Source organism: Microtus pennsylvanicus, chromosome 11 (genome assembly GCF_037038515.1).
Source record: "Microtus pennsylvanicus isolate mMicPen1 chromosome 11, mMicPen1.hap1, whole genome shotgun sequence".
Lineage (NCBI taxonomy): Eukaryota > Metazoa > Chordata > Mammalia > Rodentia > Cricetidae > Microtus > Microtus pennsylvanicus.
This window is the reverse complement of record NC_134589.1, coordinates 8,981,914-9,000,936: the sequence shown is the minus strand read 5'-3', so window position 1 is coordinate 9,000,936 and position 19,023 is coordinate 8,981,914. Positions and strand designations below refer to the sequence as shown.

At 47.7% G+C, this 19,023-nt stretch overlaps 1 protein-coding gene across 2 annotated transcripts in view; it reads right to left on the bottom strand.

Annotated features, from left to right (window-relative positions):
• Nucleotides 1-10,824, bottom strand: part of Rab37 (RAB37, member RAS oncogene family) — a 65,971-nt gene extending 55,147 nt beyond the window's left edge. Inside the window, exon 1 of one of the 2 annotated variants that reach the window (XM_075990040.1) lies at nt 10,238-10,824. In XM_075990040.1, coding sequence (XP_075846155.1) covers nt 10,238-10,309 — 72 coding nt within the window. In that variant the 5' untranslated portion in view covers nt 10,310-10,824. The remainder of the gene's footprint in view (nt 1-10,237) is intronic. The other variant, XM_075990041.1, reaches the window with a different exon arrangement.
• Between the last annotated feature and the right edge of the window lie 8,199 nt (nt 10,825-19,023).

Below are 19,023 nucleotides of genomic sequence, written 5' to 3'. Positions count from 1 at the left end.
TGGTTGTAGGGCTATTTGAGTGGTATGACCAAGGACGGACAGTCGGCTAAGGGCCAAGGCGGCACAAAAGGCTTAATGCCACCTTACACGTAGTTCTCTTTGTGCCAGTGAGCTGCAGGGGAGGGTGTGGTGATGGAGGATGGTGCTCTGGTCAGCAGCGGACCTGATGGGGTGTCCGAGCCAGGGCATGGGCAGAGCACCTGATAGGGAAGATAGGACAGGCATAGGGCAGGCAGTGCCGGAGACCCGTGGTGGATAAGGGGTGATGCTCGGGATTCCACCTCGTGGTTTCTTGTGAGTCTGTGGTCCTGGACCATGCTGTTTGAAAGAGACCCCATTCAGCGCCTGAAGGAGGGATCCTGGGGTTCACGCGGTCTTGGCTTCCATCGTTCCCAATCTTCTCTCCACAGGTTGAACTGTCGTGAAGAACCAGGGCCCTGGCATCTTTCAGTTTGGCAGGGACTTTCAGCTCAGATATTTGGGGATTCAGGGCAAGGTGCCTGCTTCATTTTAGCATGCTGGACTCTGGCTCAGCAAGCCCAGAGCACAGAACTTCGCTCCAGGAATATCTCGGATGCTTGATGAGATATGAACTGGAAGGGATCCTTGATCTGGGGCACTCAGAGTCATTCTGATCTTCAGGGGTGAGAGCTTATCCTGGATCCATGGGGTTTTCCACTTATGTATTTTTATGTGTGTAGGCACGTATGCACATCACATTGCACCAGTGGACATCCGAGGACAACTTTCAGGACCCTGTTCTCTTTTTCTGCCATGCGTGTCCTGGAACTGAACTCAGGCCATCATACTTGGTGGCAAGCACCTTCACCCAGTGAACCATCTTGCCAGCCCAGACCTATGGTTTTACAGTCTCTGGAATTAGTCATCTAGTCAGGCCCTAGAGCTAGGCAGCTTCAGAGAGCAGCGCACATTTGGCCTTCCGCAAGAATTAAGGTATGAGACTCCTGCCCTTGGCTCTTAAGGACCATCACAGGAACCAGGATCTCGTATCACATGGGCTGAAGCCGCGGGACCTGTGTCACCCCTCTGAGCTATTCTCTGACTTGCCAACTTGCTGGACTCAGCTTCCTGGGGGTGGAAGGTGGCTCTTGATCCTGCAACTTTATTTGTTGAATCGATTTTCAAAATCCCCAACTAGAGTTGACAATACTGGGGGGCATCTGGAGTGACGGTTATGGTGGGTCTAAGGAAAGGCCCCACCAGCTCTTCTTACTCTCTGTCCTGGTTCCTAAGCCCTGGATCCCCAAGGCCTTGACACTGGCACTGGCTGAAAGGGAGGCAGAGCAGTGAGGTGACAGGGTCTGAGTATGACAGATGGAGATTTCTGGAAGGAACCGTTCCTTCCTCCCACTTCCCCTACTCCGGCGACCAGGGCATATCCAGGGCACTCTCCGGCTCTGAGGCAGGTGGTTCCTGAGAGGATGATGGGGGGTGTAGATGTGGGAAAGCCTGGACTGCCTGTCTGATTAAAGTCCCTCTCAGACACAGCTGATGGACGCAGAGGTCGGGTAGGGAGGAAGTCGAAGGGGTCACAGGGACTATAGATTAAAGCCAGCCCTGTATAGGGCAGACAGTGGCTATATCTTATCAGACTGGCAGCTTTATATTCTGAATCCTGCAAGCCCCCTTTCCCTTAGCAAATGATCTCTTGATTATAATAATGGCTTGGCATTACAGGAATATATGGTTTGGCATTACTGGGCCATATAGGAATCATGGTCTCAGTAAAACAAACCTGCCCAGAGAGACAGAGCAAAACTAAGTCTACGGGGGCTCGGTAGTCAGAGAGCTTGCCTAGCAAGTATCAAAACCTGAGTTCGAATCCCCAGACCTACTCATGTGAATCTGGACACAGTAGCTCACATCTGTAATCTCAGTACTCCTGTGGTGGGAATGGAGGTAGAGACAGGAGAATTCCTATGAGCCCTCCTGGGGTAGGCAGTGGGAACAGCAAAGAGATCCTGGCTCAAATGAGGCGGAATGTGAGGGCAGGCACCAGCGGATGTCTTCTGCCCTCCACCCGTGTGCCGTGGCATACCCACACTCCCACGTGGGAGCATGAATACACATCACACACACACACACACTACACACGCAAACACACAAACAGCCAACAACGGACACTATGGACCTGAAAAATACACATTGCGTACCCCAACCCCAAGGCAAATAGGTGATCTTGACAAAGCCCCTGTGCTCCCCTCCAGCTGTACCCCTCTGCACCCACACTCTTGCTTGTATTTAGGCTTAGACATCTTAACATCTGTAAAATGAGATCAAGCAGGGTGATTGTAGATTCCATGAGTTCACAGATATAAACGCTCGGAGCAATCCCCACTCTGTGGAAGGGCCTGCCATGTAAGTGTCTGCCGTAATTATCAGCGTTTCTACAATACCAGCTGTGGCCTTCAGCATGGAACTCTATTTTTCCCCATCTGGTCCCCATTTTCCCAGCTATAATACGGAATTAATGATGACAGCTACCTAAAAGGTTTGTGGTAAGAAAGTGTCACTGCATAGATTAAAAAGATGTGAACTGTAAATTGCTTCACAGATGAGCCATGTGTTTTTAAAAATCATTTTTAATAATAATTATGAGTTCTGCTAGGTCCCTCTTGACTATCGTACAGAAATGATTTGAACACTTCTGAGTTCAAAATTGAACAAACCAGTAAAGGGGGCCCCACGAGGAGGGAGAATACACGGACGGAGTTCTGCCACTGTGCCCCCTTTGCTTCTCTGATACTGACGTGCAGCCCAGCTTCATTCCCTTGCTGAGGTTTTGTAACTTCCGGGTGTGAGCGTGGGGGATCCTTGAGAGCAGCGAGGCCCACTAGTCCCTGCCACCCCTGGGACACTTCTCTGACCCAACAAATCTGCTTGTTTAAAAAACTCCCTGAATTGCCAGGGCGTGGCAAAGTGCAAAATTTAAACAGAGGGGCAAGGAAAAAGAGGAAGAGAAAGGTCTGCTTTTAAACGGCCCACAGGCACACACCTGTTGCCCTGGTTCCTGAGAAGCTGAGGCAGGAGGACAGTGAAGCCCTCCTAGGGCTACCTAGGGAAACCCTGTCTTTAAAACAACAAATATCCCCAGTCCCAAAATAGAACCAGGAAACTTCGAGAACACGCTCGTTATCACGGTCTATAGTTTATGAGAGAGGTGTGTATACAAGTATGTATGTTTACATATTTGCACACGCGTGTGTGTGTGTTTATGTGCGCACATGGTGACCTGGTTTCAGACACCTTAAAAGCACACCAGTTCTATTTGGTGAAGCCCAAATTGCTAAATCACACCCTTATGATCCTACGCAAATCCATCTACTGATAACTGGACATTCACGTAAGAGAGGAGGGCGTGGGGCTGGCTTCAGGAAAGAAGTAGGAGCTATTGTCGGGGAGAGCTCAGCAGCTGGCTGATTTGAATTTACCACGGAAGGCCTCACTGCCTCCAGGAGCGGCTGAGGGCTGGGCAGGTGCTGATGGGTGAGGTCACTTAGAGGCCAAGATTCTAGGTCTGCTGTTTGCTGCTGGCTTGCGGCTCTCTCACTCAGGATAGCCGATCTTCTCTGGTTGGTGGGAGAGAGGACGGCCCTGCGCTGGCCTCTGCTAGGGACCAGAGTCCCCAGGCACTCCACAACTTAACAACAGTGCTATGATCTCTACAGTCACCTGCATCCCTGGAGATTTGTGTCTCTCGCTTGAGGCGGGTGAGGAAAGAGGCGAACAGCACGTTGGGATAAACTTAGCGCCTCTGCAAGGATCTAGCTCAACACTTGCCAGGCCTGGCCCTCACCTCTGCTTGTTTCCATTCAGCTAAAATGGAATTCAGCATGGCCGGAATTTTCCAAAGGCCTCTGACTTTCTCCCCCAGTAGCTTCCATTTAATACGGAATCATCCGCAGGGTCTTTTATGGAAGAAGTCTGAGGTCCACTAGGATCTCAAGAGTGCAGACACACATGCACATATGCCCTGTGCACACAGATACATGGCTAGAGACATGCACAAACACACAGTATGCATCCATATCCACAGCTTTGAAAATGAAGGAAGCCACAGCCTTTTCCACAGGCCAGCTCACAAGAGCAAACATATCCCAAACTGGTGAGTCTCAGCCATTTCTCAAAATACCCTGGGGACTTCAAATGAAAGGGGCTGGATTCTCAAAGGATGAAAGTCAGGGGCATTGGGAAAGCCACTAATGCTGGACCAGGTCACCATCATTTCCTGTTGAAATTATCCCAGGGAGCCAGCCAGCGCCTCTCCCCAGGCCAGCTGCCTGCTCAGGGAAATGGGCAGGGCCAGTTCCTCAGCTCAGGGAGCCCCAGATGGCTCCAAATTGCCAGTGACGTAGCCTGCACTTCCTTATTTACCTAGAGCCATCAGAGTGCACGCACGAGAGAGGAAATAGAGCAAATAAAGATCGGAGAGCCAGCAACTGGCTTTCCTTGGTTTCCTAGCTTATTCTTGAGTCTAGATCGAAAATCTGGCAAGAAGCGGAGCTGTTCCCTCCAGGCAAAAATAATATCTATTCATTCACCCACAGAGCATGCATTTTCCTGTGGATTTGGGTCCTTTGACCACAACATCGTGTCCCATTTACATTGTTTAATTGACAAAGATGGCTTTGAGGGATAAAGAGTTTGTAGAGGAAAGCAGAATACTGGGTACCATCTTCCTCTGGTTTGTTTGTCTCTGCCTAGTCATCTGGGGTGGGAGTGGTTACAGAAAAGAGCAATCCTGCTTTAAGCAACTTTCCCTAGGTTTTATGAGTGACGGCTCAGGGCAGGGGCAAGACTGGTTGGGATTCCGTCTGTCTTAGATGCTGATTTCCATTTGTTCGAGACTCAACTATATAGCCCAGGCTGGTGCTGCCTTAGTGAGTCCCCTGCCTCAGTCTTCTGAGTGCTAGGTTTACAGATGCGCACCATGGCAGCCAGCTTTAGACGTCAACTTTAATCAGAGGCTGTCAAATGAAAGGGGACATTTCAAAGTGATGTCAGAAGTGACCATTTCTAACTGGGTGGTCCCGCTGCAGCTCCTGAGTCTTTTAAGGCACTTGAGACCATGTATACAACCTTAAAGCAAATTGTGTGTGTGTGTGTGTGTGTGCGCGCGCGCGCGTGCGTGTATGGTATGAGTGATGAGTGTGTGTGTGTGCGTGTGTGCCGGGGTCTGATATAGAGTGTCTTCCTCTATCATGTTTTATTGTTGTTGAACCAGGAACACGCTGATTTGGCTAGACTCCACCGCCAGTAAGTCCCAAGGATCCTCCTTGTGGTTGCCTCTTCAGTGCTGAGATTACCGGCACACACGACTGTCTCTGGGTTGTATGTAGATGCTGGGGTTCAAACTCAGGTCCTCACACTTCACGGCAAGCGCTCTAAGTGCTGAGCTGTCTCCCAGCCCCATACCCGTGTCTTATAGGTCCGAAGCCGTTGACGGAGGAAACTATTTTCTCTATGTCCTCCACAGTGCCCCAAAGTGTAGACCCTCACACTTTGGAATACCCGATATATGTTTGATGAATGAGTAGATGCGATGCAGGGATTACTATGGGATGTAATTCTCACAGGTGGAAGTGTGAGAGAGGACAGGGTGTGGCTGAGAGTCCCTGGGCCCCTTCACCATTCGCCCGAGGAGGTACCGCAGCAAACTCAGACGTGGCACCCTTTGCCCTTATTTCTCTGCTAATTTCATTCAACAAAGACCAAGCCTGGAACAGACGAATGAGCAACCATGTCTTCTTGCTCTCCTTGTTTTTCTGACTTGCTGGGAGGAGGCTGGCTTTGGCTTAGTAATTCACTGCTTGACTCTCTTGGGACAAACCGAGCATGAGTAAGCACTCAGTCAAGCTGAAGTCCCTTTGCCCTGCCTTGCTGACATCGGGGCCCAAAGTTCCACCCTTTCTGTGCTTAGAGCTCAAGGTCAGGGCAGGAACTACCGGCTTCCACCTAAGAGTTGCTTCTGGGGCCCTTCCTGACATTGCTGCCCTGGACGGCTCTTGACATCGACCTGGTTGCTATACAGGACCAAAAGTTCTCTGAGAAAAGTCCAGCACCATTGTCCATATGTTTTAAATTATTGAGCTACATCAAATATTCAGATGTGTGAGAACAATAGCAACTCTATTAAAAACCCCAGCATTTGGTGGATGAACTGAGTACCTCCCAGCGGTTCCCGGCACCAGGCTCACAATTGTGTCTCCTAAGAGTGTCTGGTGCGCCTCTGGGCCAGGCCACCACTCACGAGACTGAAGATCAAGTGGAAAGCCCAGTCCTAGAAGTGAACCTTCGTGGGGTTCAGCATGTCTCATGCCGCATCTCTCTGAGGAAAGAGACTTCCCATTAGGAAACCTGGACTGGAGGTTGGCAGAGAAGTCATATTTTCTGCACGGATGGTTCATATGAGCTGTTCCCATGGGATTGTGCTGTGGAGTGGTGTGTGTGTGTGCATGCGCGCGTGTGTGCTTCTGAGTTTTGGAGTGTGAAACTGCTACTTTCTCACAAGCATCATTTTAGGTGGGAACCAAATATGGTACCCACCGAATTTACTTTGAAGCTTAAGATGTGTGTGTGTTTACAGCAACTGCCATTTATCGGATGCTTCTGATATTCCCGAGATTACACCTGTGCCTAGCATTCTGGTGTCCAATACCCCCACTCAAAAAGCAGTAAGCCAGATAGTATTTCATAGCTTAGAGAAAAAGAAAGCTGGGTGGGTGGGAGTAAGGATAAAGAATAGTGATATACATGTATTAAAATGTCACAACAAAACCCACGTGTTTGTATTCTAATTAAAACTAAATAAAAGTAAGAAAGGGAAGATAAGTCAGGCTTACAGATGTTGCTGAAAGTTACATTAGGGACAGAAGGAGCTCAGGCCAGGGTCTCTTCCCATTAAGTCACAGTGTCTCTTGTCTGGCGGGCTTCTAAACCACCCTATGTCACTACCAAACATCAGAGGACACTTCTCTGTGGTTGATCTCTGGGAGGTAAAGAAAGAGAACCATGTTGCGGGAGGGCGGAGCATGGGATGGAGGGATTTCTGGGGAACTTGCGAGGTTCTGTTTCTTCACCTGGAAGCTGGAGCACAGGGGTGCTGCCTCCTTGGCAATCCATCAAGGAGCACACCTGAGATTCAGGATCTTTACTATTTTCTTTTAAAAGGTTCATTTTAAAGACTCCTGATTAAGGGCCAATGGTGAAGAGCACTGTTTGCTCTTCCAGAGGACCCAGGTTTGATTCAAAACCAAACCAAACCATCTAACCAAATTAACAAACAAAAACTTCTAACTGGGCATGGTGTCACGTGCCCAGAATCCCAGCACATGAATCATGAGGTCAAGGTCACCCTCTGCTACAAAGTGAGGTTAGGGTTAGCTTGGGATACATGAGATCTGCATTGAAAACCTAAACAGAATCTGGCACAGTGAGTTTGAGGCCAGCCTGGTCTATATAGTGAGCTCCAGTCAGCTAGGGTTAAATAGTGAGACCCTGTCCCAAAAATAAAAATAAAGCAGGGCTATGGAGATGGATTAGAGGACAAAGGGCTTGCCACACAAATCTGAAGACCCAAGTTTAGATCCTAAACATCTGCATCAAAGGCCAGGTGTGGAGGTCTCTGCATGTAATCTCTGCACAAGGAAGTGAAAATGGGGATCCCAAGGGCTCACCGACCAGCCAGTCTCCCCAAATGCTGAGTTCCTGAATCAGTGAGAGACACTGTCTTAAAAAAATAAAGTGAGACACTATAGAAGACCCTTGACACCACCCTCTGGTCTCCATACACATAGCTCAGGTACTCAAACATATAGGTGCACACCATATACACACACATCAAATCCTAGCCATTAATGCTGTATAGGAAATCTGCCTCTCGCTAATACAGTCTAATGAATCTACTTGGACTCTAGAATAATGCAAGGGTTTTTTTTGTTTTTTTGTTTTTTTTTAGAGGCACTGTTTCTCTGTGTAGCTTTGGAGCCTGTCCTGGAACTCACTCTGTAGACCTGGCTGGCCTTGAACTCAAAGAGATTTGCCTGCCTCTGCCTCCCAAGTGCTGGGATTAAAGGCATGCACCATCACTGCCTGTTTTTTTTGTTTTTTTTAGATATTCCAATGTCAATACCCTGACCTTTTGCAACTCTAAGAGGAGATTGTCAGCACCATTGGAGAGGTTTCCTCACACACACACACACATACACAGACATGCACACACAAACGTGAGCGCACACACACACTAGGTCACTGTATTGAGTTCCATGGAGAGTTCAAAGTGAGCTCCTGTCAATATTGAGAAGACCAGGTATTCACCGTAGTAAGGGGACACTTGTTTTCAGGCAGAGTGGGACCTGTTAGAATAAGATCGCTCTTCCTCTGGTGATCAATAAGCCCAAAGGAAGCGAAGGCTTTTGTGTGTAGATGAGAGAAGCAGGGAAGACGGCATCTAATCAATAATTTGAAAACTCTGACTTCCCTATTTTAAAGCTTTCAAAAATGAATATTTATATCTTTATATCATGGTTTAAAAATAGAGCGACTCTTGGGCTGGAGAGATGTTTCATTGGTTAAGAGAACTGGCTGCTCTTCCAGAGGACCCTGGTCCTGTTTCCAGTGCCCACGTGATGGTTTGTTAATGCTTGTAACTCCAGGTGTCTGGTATCTGACTCCCTCTTCTGGTCTCTGCCAGCACTGCATGCACATGGCACATGGACTTGCATAGGCAAAACACCCGTACACATAAAATAAAAATGAATCAGTCTTTTATAAATTCTAGAGAGACCTGTATAATTATTATGTTTTGCCACTAAGCTGGGTTTGTCACTGGCCTGTTGGTAAGGTTCCTTGTTTCCATATGCTTTACAGAGGACTACATTCACAGTCTCTGAGAACACAGTCCTGGAAGGTTCTAGAACTCCCAGACTTCTCCTTCTCTGGAGGTCTGGAGGAAAAGAGCACCCAGGTTTCTCAAACCTGTGCACCTGCGCCACTCACTAGTGGATTTTCTGTTATTCGGATCAGAAATAGCCAGCAGGGCACAAAACATGCTTCGGAAACTTAGATGCCCTTGTTTGCTCCCCTGGGGTCTTGTTAAAATGCAGAATCATCCAGCAGGTCTGAGATACTACTTTCTAATGGGCTCCCAGGTCACACTCGCATTGCCGGCCCCTGGGACCACAGGTCACACTCTCATTGCCGACCCCTGGGACCACAGGTCACACTCGCATTGCCGGCCCCTGGGACCACAGGTCACACTCACATTGCCGGCCCCTGGGACCACAGGTCACACTCACATTGTTGACCCCTGAGACCACAGGTCACACTCGCGTTGCCGGCCCCTGGGACCACAGGTCACACTCGCATTGCCGGCCCCTAGAACCACACTCTGCTGAGAGGTTCTGCGGGGGTGCAGTGAACACAAGACTCGACTTGGACTCACAATCCTTGGCTTTTAGTTACTTTGCTTCTCTGTACCTTTTTAAAATGGAGGACAAATAGGGTTATTTCAAGACTTGCATCTATAGACCTCTTGGAGGGGGGGGGGGTTCATCACTTTGAGTACAGCAATTTGTCTGCAATTTGAACACCAATCTCACCGTCTCTCTGTCTCCACACACACACACACACACACACACACACACACACACACACACACACACACGGGCTTACTACATAGCCAAGACTGACCTGGAACTTCCTACATAGCCCAAGTTGGCCTTGAACTCACAATTCCGAACTTGCGCCATCTGCCTCCTGCAAGTACTAGGATCACAGGTATTGCACCTACACGCCCAGCTACAGATCACAGCTACGGATATTTCAACCAGGTGAACTACTGCTCCCAGCTTATGTGATGTGGAGCTGGAGATTGACAGAGAAGCTGGGAGAAGAAGTGCAGTCTCCCACAAGGCTTAGGGAAAGCTCAGATGCCTGTGCACAGGCCAAATGGCTGAAGAAAGAGATGGGTGTGTGGGGAGGAGAGGGTTAACTGAACAAGTGAATGCGGCACCCCACAACTGGAGCCTTCGGAGGCGTCCCCTCCCCCAGTGTGCACGTATCTATCTCTCTTTTGAACATCAAACAGGATCACACAGAAAGGCTTTGCCCAGGATTACAGATACTCGCTAGTTTCTTGTTTAAGTCCCAAAGCAAAAGTCAGGGGATCAGAGAGAACTTCCGGCGTTGAGGTGGGCGCCCCGGGGAAGAGTTTTACCTTGTGTAGGACATGCTCGCTGAAGTGAGGGCCAGCTCCGCCCTGGTAGGAGTCGGGTCTCTGCAGATCCATGTCCAGCTAGCTCAGAGCCAACAGCTCCCAGATCTCCCAGGGCTCTGCGTCAGCGCTCCCAGCAGCTCGGCCCGGAGCTCTGCCGGGCGCGGCAGGCTCTGGTCCAAGCACCCCGGGGGGCCCGGCCGCATCCGTGATCAGCACTGGACAGCTCCTAAGGCGACCTAGAGGGTACCGACTAAAAATCGGTTTCCTAGATCCCAAAGGTTCAGAGTTCAGCAGGAGAATCGCCGTGGTGCATCGGGGACCAGAGTTCTGAGGTACTCGCAGCCCGGGATCACCTGTCTTGTGACTCCAAGATGCTGAGAGCGACGCAAGATTTTGAGGCTAGCCGAGGTATATGTGCGCATCGCATTCGGGAGAATCAGCTGCACTGCTGCGTCCTCCCGGCGGTGCGGTCCAGAGCTCAGGGTTCCCCATCCTCAGTGACCCAGCATCTCCCTTAATGGCTCAGCTCAGCTCTCCTCTCCTTCGGTGCTGGCGCCGCTTTTCTTTTGGTCCCTAGACAGTTCCCTTCAGGAGATAAATAACTGGTCCTAGTCAGAGGCTGGTAGGGGCTGATAGAAGAAAGTGGGGGCTGAGGTCTTTAGATAAGCATACAGACCCTTTCAAGAAATACGAAGCCAAAGTTAAGAACAGTTGGCTCAGAAGAGGCGGGATGGTAAGAGTACAGGATCCAGAGTTCTGACTTCAACTTTGAAAGTTGTAACATTGGACTAAGTTGTAACAACTTAATCTTTCCTAAGAGGGCAGGGGGCTTGCGGGAGCTATAGCTTAGTGGTAGTGTTTGCTTAATGTGTGCAAGGTCTAGAGTTCTGATCCCCAGTACTGCAAAATAAATATGTAGAGATTATTTTAATGCCTGCCTTATGGTGTTGTTATGAATTTTTTAAAGACTTATTTTGCTGAGCGTGGTGGCACATGCCTTTAATCCCAGTAGTCAGAAGGCAGGGGTAGAGGTGGGCAGAGTTTTGTGAGTTCAAAGCCAGCCTGGTCTACATAGTGAGTTCCAGGTCAGCCTAGGTTATATGAGATCATGTCTTAAAAACACAATCCTTCTAAAATATTTATTTTATTTTAATTTATATGCACACAGGTGGAGGTGCCCATTGAAGTCAGAAGAGGGTGTTTGATCCCCCAGACTTGCAGGTAGTTGTGAGATGCTGGGTATGGGAATTGAACTCCAGTCCTCTGCAAGAGCAGCAAGCATTCTTAACTGCCGGGCCATCTCTCCAGCCCCGGTTCTGAAGAGTTAGCAAGTTAATTCATGTGCCTGGAACATTGCCTGGAATATACTCATAGCTCAGTAAATGCAGGTAATATACTCTCTAGGTTGGCAGATAAAGAGTATATTACCTGCCTCTAAACACCGTAGGAGTTCCCTGCTAGCGCATTTGATCATGAGTGTTTCATTCCGTCTGAGGATAAACCCCTCCGGCATTCATCTGAGGAAATCGGAATAGATCCTAGGTTGACAAGCACCGTCAAAAGTATTTAAAATATGGTGTCTCTCTCTCCTGCTCTCACTCTTTCTCACGAGATGGTTGCTGAAGCTATTCTAGTCCCTGTGTGAAGGCTACTTCTCCCTCCCTTAGCCTTTCAAGACCTTTTTGTCCTTTGGTGCCTTTTGAAAATGATGCAACTTGATGTAGGGTTGCATTGTTATTCTGGGAGCATGGAGGGTTGGCTTGGTGATTAAGCGTGCAAAGGCTCTTTTGGAGAACTATAGTTTGATTCCCAGCACCGGAGTAGGGAGGTCACAACCTCCTGTGACTCCAGCTCTGGAGGAAACTGATGCCCCCTTCTGACTGCCAGGGGCACTGCACTCATATCCATTCAGACTTACACATAACTAAACATAATAAAATAAACTCCTTTTTACATTTAAAATAGATATTGAAAACATTCTATTTGATATTTAAGATCTGTGGTTTGGTTTCTGTAGCCGCTTTTGGAAAATTCTCAGTAAGCAGGACTCCCCAGATTTCTTCTGTTTTGTTTCCTCTTTATTCTCCCGGCGTTCGAGTCACATGCGTGCTATAGCTTTGGAAATTATCACACAGTTCTTGGTTTTCTATTACTTTTCTTTTCCTCTTTGTGTTTTCATTGCGGGGGTGGGGGAGCAACACCTTACCCATTAGGCAATTGGGGCATCTGTGTTTTCATGTGGAGTTTTCAACTAATCTGTCTCCGGGCTGACTGTTCCCTTCTTCGGGCATGTCCAGTCCACTGCTAAGCCCATTAAGGTCACTGCTGTTATACGTTTAGAAAATACTTTAAAATTTTATGTGTAGCTAGATGGTGGTGGTATACTCAGGAGGCAGAGGCAGAGGGATCTCTGTGAGTTCAAGGCCAGCCTGATCTACAGAGCAAGTTTCAGAATAATCAAGGATATACAGAGAAATCCATCTACAAAAAACAAACAAACAAAAAACCACAAAAACCACAACAACAAATAAAAGTAAATAATGTGTGTGCCTGTATAGGTTTATGTGAATTACATGCATACAGGAGCCCATGAAGGCCAGAAGGTATCAGATTCCCTGGGCTGGATTTTTAGGTGGTTATGAGCCATCATATGGGTGCTAGGAATGGAGCCAGGACATCTGCAAGAGCAGTCAGTGCTCTTAACTATTAAGCCATCTCTCCAGCCCCTCCGTCACACTTAACACTCTTTCAGCTTGGACCACCCACACATTGTTGCTTGCTGCTCACTTTACTAACAGCGACCCTGTGTTCGTTATCAAGCTATCTTAAGTAAATCTAGAAACACTAAAATCCTTCCAGCATTTTTTTCCCCTCTTGACATTGGGCTTCCCTAGTCACTCACCGAGAATGAGCCTATGTCTCGCAGTCCTTCCTGCTATACCCACCATTGTTATAGTAAAGTCTTGCTAGTTCAGCGATGGTGGGGGAGTCCTCTGGTGCAATCAGCCTGTGGGTGTGCGTTGCTGGCTTGTGACAGCCACACTCACTCTGGTCCATGTCCAGTCTCTAGTCTGTGGGTGTGCATGCATTGCTGGCTTGTGGCAGCCACACTCACGCTGGTCCATATCCAGTCTCTAGTCTGTGGGTGTGCATGCATTGCTGGCTTGTGACAGCCACACTCACGCTGGTCCATGTCCAGTCTCCAGTCTGTGGGTGTGCATGCATTGCTGGCTTGTGGCAGCCACACTCATGCCGGTCCATATCCAGTCTCTAGTCTGTGGGTGTGCATGCATTGCTGGCTTGTGACACCACACTCACGCTGGTCCATATCCAGTCTCTAGGGCTTTCTCGACAGCAGCAGGTAAGCTTCCCCACCAGGCTGTGGCTCCTGCTCCATGGGGACAGATCTTAGCTGTAGCTTTTTTAGTTCACTGCCTTCTGCAGATTCCAGGGCAACAGTTTGCCCTGCAAACCCAACTCCCTGATGGGCCAAGATATATTATTGATTTTCAGTTTGGCCAGCTTTTTCTTGATGCTCATCTGGGAATGATGGTTCCTGGCTTTTTCTTGCGGGGGGGGGGACCAAATATTTACAATTTTCAGCCTCTGCTTTTGAGTTTTCTTGGAAACTTTCAAAATTAAAATGATAGTTTTCAAGAACAAGCTATTCTTTATGTCGCTCTATTTGGGTTGGTCTCCTTTTGAGGGTTGAGGCCATTCCAGCACTAAGCACTGCTACCCTCCCATGGATTTATCTTGCTGGCCTTAGGTTTGTTCATTTTATTTGTATTTTTCTTGTTTGATTTGGGTCTTTCTTTTCTCCCTTTTTTTTCCTTTTTAGACAAGGATTTTCTATGTAGCCTAGGCTGGCCTCCAATTCCTGATCCTCCTGCCTCAGTCATTTGAATATTGGGACTATGTGTGTGGCTTCACTATTTTTGTTCATTTCATATCACAAATCCACACCCATTCTCTTTGCCCCTTTCTTCCTCTCTCTGGAACACCCCAACTTGGGGAGGAAAGCATTTATTTCATCTTGCCATTCCATCAGCAGCAGAAGTCAAGGCAGGAGTTTGGGCGCAGGAACCCAAGCAGAGACGATGGAAGAGCAGTGTTTATTAGCTTGCTTCCCTTGGCGTGTTACCTTTCTTATATAGCTCAGGACCACCTGTCCTGGAATGACATCACCCACAGTGGGCTGGGACTTTCAACATCAATCAGCAATAAAGAAAATGCCCCTATACACTTGCCCTAGAGGTCAGTTTGATGGCGAGAACTCCTCAGTTGAGATGCCCTCTTCCTGGGTGTGGCTAAGTGTATTAGTCAGGGTTCTCTAAAAGAACAGAGCTGGTAGAGTGAATATCTGTTTAAAGGGAGTTTATTAGATTGCCTCACAGCCTGTTGCCTGGGTAGCCCAACAATGACTGTTTCCCATCAAAGAGGCTGAGTTTCATTGGTCCCTCAGTCCATGAGGCTGGCCGTCTCAGCAGTCCCAGTCTGGTGCTGAAGGCGTGGAGGATTCTGGGGAGCTGCTGGTCTGCAGTCTGCATTTGAATCCTGAAGATGTTGGTTCTAATAGGAAAGGAACTAGGCAGCAATATGATAGATGGATTTGCCAGCAAGAGTGAGGGTGAGCAGGCAGAAAGAGAAACTTCCTTCTTCCAGGTCCTTTTATCTGGGCAGAAGGTGCTGCCCACATTTAGGGTGGTGTGTCTTGCTTCAAACAAGCTGTTAAGAAAATTCTTCACAGGAGTGTCTTCCAAAGCTTGCGTTTTAGTTGATTCCAGATGCAATCAAGCTGACAAGCGAGATCAAACATCACAGAGGTTTGTGCCAAATGGTTCTTCTCAAAGTTCTTTCCTTTAGTCCTCGACTTTGAAGTGAGTGCTGAGTACTCTGTCTGTCTCAGTCCTCCTGAGTGTGTGCATGTCTGTCTGAGAATCTTTACATACTATAGTGTGTGTGTGTGTGTGTGTGTGTGTGTGTGTGTGTGTGATGTGTGTTCACTGTGGTGCACACATGGAAACTTGAGAGCTGGTTCTCTTTCTGCCATATGGGTTCTAGGGATCAAACTCAAGTTCGATGGCAAGCACCTTGACCCCATGAGTCACCTCGTTGTTCCCCCATTTTTTGCTTTCTTAATGATAGTTCAGATTTCCTTTTTTTTTTTTTAGATTTATTTATTTTGTATAGTGTTATGTCTGCATGTATGCCTGCAAGCCAGAAGAGGGCACCAAATCTCATTACAGATGGTTATGAGCCATCATGTAGCTGCTGGGAATTGAACTCAGGACCTCTGGAAGAGCAGCCAGTGCTCTTAACCACTGAGACATCTCTCCAGCCCCGACAGTTCGCATTTCTTGAGTTTCCAAGGTGTAAGGTGAAACATTAGCACCCCATCCTTCCTTTCATCTCTTCTCCTGCCATTTCCTCCCCAACTTCTATCAATAGACCTAATTATGGAAAATCATTGATTTTAGAATTATTTTATATTTGCAGAGGAATTGCAAAGATGTTACAGAGAGGTTTTAATTCTCCATGCCCCTTGTTCCTCATTCTTAGCACCTTGGGAGGCCTTGCTCACGACATGGCAACAATATTGTTACATTGTAATTCATGTCCACACTTTATTTGGATGTATTTAACTTTTACCTAACATCCTCATGCTGTGCCAGGATTCTATATTTATTCTTAATTTTTTCCAATTTGTTTATTTTATTTTATGTGTATGAATGTTTTGTCTCCATTTGTGGCTGTGCACCACATGTATGCCCGGTGCCCTCAGAGGTCAGAAGAGAGTTCAATCCCCTGGAACTAGAGTTAATGATGACCGTGTGGGTGCTGGGAACTGAACCCCGGACCTCTGCAAGATCAAACAGTCCCCTTCCGGCTGATTTATCACTTCAGCCCTCACATTTATTTTTTTTAAGTGATAGAGTTAGGGTGTTAAAAAGAGTAGAAAACACTCCTGAGGGTAGAAGTAGGCAACTGAGATGCAAAAAGACAGATGTTCAAACAGCCCATTGTATTATTTACTTCAGGGGGTGCTTTTAAAATTTTGATCCTATAGTTTTCTGAAAGCTCATATTTATATATTGAATTCTGTGCCTTTTTTATTCATATGCTGGGTAAACAGGAGACCTTTTCAATTTGAAGATGTCTTTCCCTCAGTGTGAAGATAAAGCATCCCCCATAGGCTCATATGTTTGAATATTTGTTTCCTAGGTAGTACCATTTTGGAAGATTCTGGAACTTTTAAGAGGTGGACCCTTTCTGGATGAAGTAGATCACCAGGAGCACACCATAAGGTTTTTATGGCCCAGCCTTGCTTCCTGCTGCTCTCTGCTTTCTATTCCACCAGAATATGGGGAGTCCTGGCTACACATTTAGCCACAAGTCAACATGCCTTCCCTCTATGGTAGACTATATCCTTTTAAACCATGAGCCCAACAAGCCCTTTCTCCCTGGAGTTGCTTCTTGACAGAGGAGGAACCAAGAGACCCCTCTGTCTAAGAAATTCTTGAGTAAAGATTGCTACCATTTTCTGAGGTTCTCACATGTTGGAAGCTGTGTCTATTGGACCTGCTCCCTTTCTTATCTGTGTCAGTCACTTCTGCAGTGCCCTGACAAAATGTTCTCCACAGCAGCTTGAGGAGGGAAGGTTGCTTGACTCAGTGTTTCAGAGATCGTTGGTCCTTGGCTTAATTGGTCTTGGAGCTGTGGGAAGGCAGAGTATCATGGCGGGAACGTGTGGACTCAGTTTATATATATATATATATATATATATATATATATATATATATATATATATATATATTTGTGTGTGTGTGTGTGTGTGTGTGTGTGTGTGTGTGTGTGTGTGTGTGTGTATAGCAAAGAACAGGGAAGGTGTTGACAGAGGTTTCTGTCCCACCCGGTCCTGCAGTTTGTTCAGCCCCAAAGAAACACACAGAGGTTTACATTAATTATAAACTGATTGGCCTATTAGCTCAGGCTTTCTTATGAATTCTTATATCTTACAGTAACCCATAATTCTTGTCTGTGTTAGTCATGTGGTTTGTTACCTTTTATCAGCAAGGTATTCTCATCTTGCTTCCTCTGCAGACGGAGTCTTTTTCCAGAATTCTCCAGGTCTGGTTCACCCCCCCGCCCCGCCTCTACTTTCTGCCTGGCTACTGGCCAATCAGCATTTTATTAAACCAGTACAACTGACAAAACTTTAGAGGATATAAAGCTATTGTCCCACAGCAGGAAGGAGCTTGGGATCAGCCATGATTTCCAGAATCAGAGATGTGATGATCTACTTCCTCTAGCCAAGCTCTACCCCAGCCTCCACAGACACACAAGCACACAAACGTGTACACATGAATATACCACACACACAGATACACAGATACACATACACACAGAGATACACACACAATCACATAGAGACACATGCACAACCACACACACAGACATACAAACACACACTCACATGCACACAGACACACACACCAAGCTTACAGAATTAGCTGGAATTTGAACCCACCGATAACCAGAATACTCTTTTGATCTTGAAATTTTAAACAGGATCTAATGGAGAGATTATGTGAGGCTGGCAAACTGCTGAGTCCAATGGGCAAGGTTTATGGAAAACTCCCACGATAAACTGCACGAGGCTTTAATAGTGAAGAGACCTGGAGGTGGGAGGTGGGAGGTGGGATGGCTTTCCAGGCTCAAAGTCCCAGCAGTGTCTCTTCCTTCTGGAAGGGCTTGCCCAGGCCCCGTGGCTGAGTTCCAAGAGAGTGAGGCGTGCACTGTAGGGGGCAGCCCTCCTCAGCCTGCCCTCCCTGGGTGGGAATGGAGGTGATGGGTTATGTTGACCCAGAGAAAACAATGGTGCTGACTCCTTCCTGGAAGCTTCAAGAGGCTCATTCTTCATCTCTCCCTCATCCTTAGCCAGACCTGTGCGAGTGCTTGGGTACATAGTCAAAATAGCCACAGTCCCTGCCTTCCACAAGCTGGCATTGTGCTCGGCATGACTGACAGGTACAGCTACTCATACCACGTGACCAGGGCACCTGGGCACATGAAGGAGCTGGTATAGTGTAAGTGCTACAATTCTAATGCTGGACCCAGCAGGCGTGGGTCTCCACCTTGACCCTGACATTTATCGTCTGTGTGACTTGGTCTGCTCTTTCGCGCTGCCGTCACGTGGCTCTTTTACGAGGTTGTGAAAATTAGATGAGGGTGCATAGAAGCACTTAGCCCGTGTCTGGCCCATTGTGTGTGTGCTCCATCTGTGACGCGGAACAACATAGGCTGCACGTGCCAGAAGTCCGGAGGCGGGGCGCACACCTTGCCCTGCCTGGAGCCAGGAGGCGGGTGCGAGCTGGCTCCCAGGGGACATGATCACTTAGCATCTGTCTTCCTCCCAAATGAGCCAGATGTGGCACACATCTATAATCCTGGCACTTAGGGGGTAACGTGGGGGTGATCATGAGTTTAATGTCAGCCTGGGCTGTATAGTGAGAAGCCCTGTCTCAAAGGGGAAAGGGAGGGGGAGGGGAGGGACAGAGGTGGGGGAGGCCACCTAGGTAACTTTCCAGCACACAGGCTGCCACATGGTGGTCCTTTGTCCTCCTTTAGCAGACGCTTTTGGGGAAATGACGGATGAATAATGAATGAACCATGTCAGGCTCTTTTGCCTGTTTAATTGATCTAAATTCATCTCACCCAGTAACCACTTGATATCAGGGTACCATTCCCAGCCTAGAGCTGGCACAGTGAGACTTGGAGACAGT